This window comes from Corvus brachyrhynchos, unplaced genomic scaffold (assembly GCF_000691975.1).
Source record: "Corvus brachyrhynchos isolate BGI_N302 unplaced genomic scaffold, ASM69197v1 scaffold175, whole genome shotgun sequence".
In the NCBI taxonomy this organism is placed as follows: domain Eukaryota; kingdom Metazoa; phylum Chordata; class Aves; order Passeriformes; family Corvidae; genus Corvus; species Corvus brachyrhynchos.
In genome coordinates this window covers 6,363,125-6,368,564 of record NW_008238448.1, presented here as the reverse complement: position 1 = coordinate 6,368,564, position 5,440 = coordinate 6,363,125, and the positions used below count along the sequence as shown (strand labels likewise).

Sequence of the window (5,440 nt, the reverse complement as noted above, 5' to 3'; positions counted from 1 at the left end):
TGCGCTGCCGGGGAGCGCTGCCAGCGCTTGGTGGCGGGCGGTGATGCAGAATGCAGTTTGCTGTCCCTTCTTTTCATTTTTTAAATTTTTTTAAAAAAAATTTTTGATTTACTGCAGTTTCGGTCATTTTGATAAATAAACGTTGTCTGAAGGAGTTGTGTTTTCCTAGCGACAAATGAAATGTTTAGAGGGATGTTTGCTCGACGGTTTCTGTTTTTTGGTTACACAGGGACCTTACTGATGTCTGAATCTTGTCACTAGACCTCTCTGCTTTAGAGAAAGTTTTATCTTCTTCATATGATAAACGGCATTTTTGACCGTGTATTTACTTAGCACCTTCTGAGATACTGAAAGTCAGTCTGCGTGGTGGATCCCATGTGAAAGTTGCCTAAAATACCTGAAAAACCCCCAGCCAAAAGAAACAGGTGAAATAATTTTTGGGCAACATAATGCATATTGGTTTCTTCGCTAAGGCAAAAGAATAAATTACCAGAGCTGGTTATTCTACTGTAGGCTTCCTACTTTTTATTTTTAAGGTGTGCTTTTGCAAAACTGCATCTCCCTCTTATGAGAAGCAGAAGAGGAATATGATGATGATAACCTCTCAGAAAGGCAAGCTGGAAATAAAAATTTTCCTTGAACAAGAAAAATCCTTTCTGAAAAGTCTATCATCAAATCCTGAAATGTGTTCTCAAACATCTTACTTATGCTTCCGGTAATTTTAATGGCTCACCCATGTAGCACAGCAATAAAAGATGGTATCCATTATTTTTCAGTGATCCTTGCACCTGGTTTTCTTGGGGGAAACACGGGGGGCTGCTCCTCCTGGGGCGTGGGGAAGCAGCGAGGGTGAGGCTGGTGATTCGGCAGCATTCAGGGCGGTTCTGGCTCAGTGCTTGTCTGGTGAAATGCTGTGGAGTGTCCCATGTGAGGCACGGGCAAGAAAACACAGCTACAAGGCAAGCTCTTCTGATTGTGTTGTAGCTCTTCCCGTAAAAAGGAGCCTTAGCTTTCATGTGTAACCACTGATGAAGCAGAACACAAGATCTTCAGTGGCTGTTTTTAAGTAAAGCCATGAGGGTATTTTAAAAGTATAAAAACCACAATCACAACACAAGTATATGGACTATAAGCTTTAGAGAATGCTGTTGGGCTTGGGGTGTTTTGTTTTAGGTAGGTAGGCAGGCTGATACAATAAATGGTTAAATAACTATATTATAATACTACATTAAAAAAGATCAAATCAGTTGTGTAAGAAAGATGCCAACTTTTAGACTATGTCTTAAATGCAAAATTTTGGAAAAAGGAAGCAAATGGCTATACTAAAGTCTGAAGGGTAATACCAGTAGTTTGTGTATTTTGCAGCTCACAGTTGTAAACAGCAGTAAACATTCTTCAGCTGGCTAAACTGTTGTGGTGTATCACATCTCAAAAAAAAAAAGGAAAACCAACAAAAACTCAGAAGTTGCATTTGGCACATGTATGTCTCATTTAGCCCAAAAGTCTGTGGTTAAAGATTACCCAAATATGTAGAAAGTAATCTCTATTTGTCTGCATGGATAAATATGGCTTTCATTGGTTTCCATCTCTTTGGTAATTTTTGCAGTCTGGCTTCCCCTTTTAGCAGCTGCCCTGCTCGTTATTTGGTTTTGATCGTATCTAATTGGGGGTGACATTCAAGACTGGGGTGTAGCATTTTTCATCCTTACTGTTCTTGAAAAAATACTGGTTAATCCGTCAGTCAGTTTTATTGCAGTTTTATAAATGTTTTCAATGTACAATTTTAAAATAAAAGTATAGACAAAGGAAAAGATACAGTTGATTTTTTTTTTTTTTTTTAGGCCCTAAGATAAATATAGTTTATAATGCAGACAGGCTACCTAAAATTTAACCATTTCAATGAGAGACTTAGCAATTAACCTGAACACAAAAAAATCAAGGGCTTTGGTTTAGTTCCTTCCCTCCTCTCCCAGGAGGACAGAGAAAGAACAGTTTAGTAAATAAACTAACACAGTTCTGCACACTTTTTCACATTTGAAATCTGGGAATTAAAAGAATGTAATTCCAATAGATTTTGGGCTCTAAAAGAGCAATAATATGTACATGCACCCTATAAAACATGTATCAAATATTGTTGAATTTAGAAAATAAAATGTTGCTTTAAATCATTTTGTGAGTGTCAGCTTTTTGAAATTTGGTGTAAAAGTAGAAGGTAAAAATGTGTTGATTTTATAGAAGTACACATAAGTAAGGTTGGTCGTGTAACTAAATCCATGTTATTACTCTTTTTCCCTCACCTTACAGATGAAGAGAAAGTTGGACCATGGCTCCGAGGTCCGTTCTTTCTCTCTGGGAAAGAAACCCTGCAAAGTCTCAGAATACACAAGGTAATTAAATGCAATGACAGATCACTGGATTCTGATTCCTGCGTATATCCTGTCTTTCCAATTGCCGAGCCTGATTAATTAAGCTCCTCTTAATGTTAAAGCACTGTAAAGCAAAGAAGAGGTGGTATCAGCATTTGTATACTGCTTTGCTAATTTAAATTATGTGAACTGTAGATGAGTTTTAATGAAGTAGCCAGACTTGCATTTCTTTGGTTGAGGTTTGTGTTTCATTCTAAATATAGCATGCCCATTTACTTAAGAGACTTTTTGAGGGCTGGAGCATTCTTGGGAATAAAATCAATCAGATTTTAAAAAGGGACATAACCATAAACCCTAAGACTATTAAAATTGTGATCAAATGTATCACTTTGCTATGGTAACAGGAATGAGAGAATGGAAATTCATGTAGGCAGAGCAGACCATCTGATCTTAACGGGAACGCATACGTACTTGCTATCTACAACCTGAAAGTGTTATGGGTTCTGGTCCCCTTCCTTGCTACTCCTGTATGGTACCAGGAAGCACAAATATCTGCTGCTGTTCCTGTCAGGTGCTGTGTGGGGGTAAAGCACTCCTAACCACGAGCAGCAGTAGTGGAGCGGGGCTGTGGATGCACACCTTACAACTGCATTCTTACTATGCAGTTGCCATAACAATTGTGCTTGGATGTCACACTGCTTCCCATCCTGTTTGAATTTACACTATTTTACGTTTTTTCCCCACTATAAGCATCGTCCCTCCGATAAGCACTGCATTTGCCTCCCCAGGCTCTCTGGTGCTTCTTTTGAACATACTACAGTACTGTTCAGTCACTGATGGCTCTTCAAAAGTAGTTTATATTTTATTTCTCCTCCTTTAAGAGGTTTATCAGGTGATGAGTGAAAAGTTAGGCAACAGGTCTTAGGGTTGCTTTTCAGATGTGTAAATGCTGCAGCAGAGTAAAGGAGGCAATGTGTTGTTGCTGAGAGGAACTTGTTGCAGCTTCCACATTCCCCCAAGCCTCAAGGGGTATCTTCTGATTTCTGAGTCAGTCTAATGGAAGGACTCTCTTGTTGGCCACCAGTTCTTCAGGTGACACGCTGTTCTCTGCACTCCCAGAAGAGCAAGCGGGTCAGCAACAAAGAAAGTACACTTTTTTGTCAAGTGTAACTGTCAGATTCGGAGGAACTGGTGGACTTGTCCAGCTTCCACAGAGACCTGACTCATTGTTTCAGGGGAGTGAAAACATAGAGGAAAAATGAAGCACAAACAAGTATCTTGTGGTTTAATCTCAAGTCAAAGGAAAGAAGCTTTTAGATCCTGTTTTGAATAACTTGTTTTTGACTGAGAGCCAGTTTACAGCTGAAGAAAGTAAAGTATAACTGTTCTACTGGGGCAAGGTCAAGGCTACATGCTGCTCAGAACCAATGAAAGCTAATTTCAAGTGCCTTATTTTGGACCTTGAACAATAGGCCTTGTGCTGGATCTCTGTGCAGGTGATTAGAATGAGTAAGCTGTAAAATCACATTTTGTTTTAACAATACCTTTAACTGGCATTACTTGGATTTTGAATAGTTATTGTCATAAAAAATCCTTAAAAAACATCTGATCCTCCTCTCTTAAACTCTTTGATTTGGTTTTATCTAAATAATATGTAAGCAAATGATGCAGTTCTTGTGCCTGTTTCCATTTTCCCTAGGATCAGGCACTCTAAAATTGACCAGCTGACTGACCTGTTTGCATATAACAGGTAAAGCCAGTAAACAAATGCCGTTAAGAGGATCCTTCATCTCTGAAACAGTATTTTTATACCAGTTTCTGTTATTACTCAGCAAAATAAACAGTTAAAAGTAGGTGTGCTCAAACCAATCTTTACTTTTCTTGACCACTTTGGGTAAATGTTAGGACATGCTATGATTGTCCTTCAGAACAAGGAAGAGTAGAGTGAAATGTTTGTAGAGCATAATGAGGTAAATATTAAAATGAACTTGCCTTGCATCATTTAAAGCTATTCCTGTAGCCACTGAAAAATCAGTAAACCCACTAAGCTCATGCCTACTAAAAAGCTGGGTTTATCCTACAAAAGAGCAGAGGGTTTTTTGGAGTCTCACACTGTATTTAAAGTGTTCATGCTTGTGCAAATACTACTGGGGTTCCATATTTCCTGCTAGGGAATACGGCTTTGATATTCTGTGAACGAAGTACTTTACATTATGTAAAAAACCGCAAAACTCAAAAACGAAAAAACAACCAACCAACCAAACAAAAAAAACCCAAACCAGAAAACACAGTCAGCTGTATTTCTTTAGACTCCCACAATAGTAGCTTAATCCCAGCTCTTTTAAAAGCTCCATTCCATATGAATGAGCTGGTTTTTAACATGTCAGAGTGAAAAAATCAAACTGTGATTCAGAGAGCACCTTTGGCTCCTTTTCCCTTTTCACTTCACACTCTCCCCCTTAATTCCTGTGTCGTTCCATCAACACACAAACTTTAAAAGACTGTATAGAGTATTTCAAAGCCCAGTTCCAGACCACTAAGCCACCAGAACTGCTTGATATTACTAGCTGTTTGTCAACAAAATATATTAAAACCTAAAAATAGATACTTTTTTCCTTTCTGTTTGGAGATGAAGCAGTACTAGCACATTTCACATACAGGTGGAACTCTTGAGATGTGGCTTCCTACATCCCCAGTCAGAAGGCACCAGTGTGGCCCAGAAGGAAAGGAAATACTCTGACAAGGAAGGGAATATGTAAACCTGCATCTTTACACACAGCTTGCTGGCCAGTTAACAGAGTGATAATTTTTCAGCCTTGAAATGTGATCCCTATTTCTCCCCTTGCTGGGGGGCTATCACTGCAGTGGTAGAAGCAGGCAGGTTTATCCAAGTGAGGGACCAATCTCTTGAGTGACCAGCAGAAAAATTCTTCACATTAATGCTTTTACATGAAGCTAAAGAGTTAAGGTAACAGTTGCAAATTATGTACTAGATTTTTTGTTCTGCAACAGACTCGTGAATTTTCCTTGATGTTTTACCTATGGCTGTCACTTTTTGTTTGTATGGCAGTACC

At 38.8% G+C, this 5,440-nt stretch overlaps 1 protein-coding gene across 1 annotated transcript in view; it reads left to right on the top strand.

The window, feature by feature from the left end:
* The window catches only part of FBXW7 (F-box and WD repeat domain containing 7), a 101,865-nt gene that overhangs the window by 68,939 nt on the left and 27,486 nt on the right, over positions 1 to 5,440 (top strand). The window contains exons 2-3 of the mRNA XM_008635711.2: positions 2,305 to 2,387; positions 2,797 to 2,950. Of these exons, the coding sequence (XP_008633933.1) occupies positions 2,305 to 2,387; positions 2,797 to 2,950 (237 nt within the window). The remainder of the gene's footprint in view (positions 1 to 2,304; positions 2,388 to 2,796; positions 2,951 to 5,440) is intronic.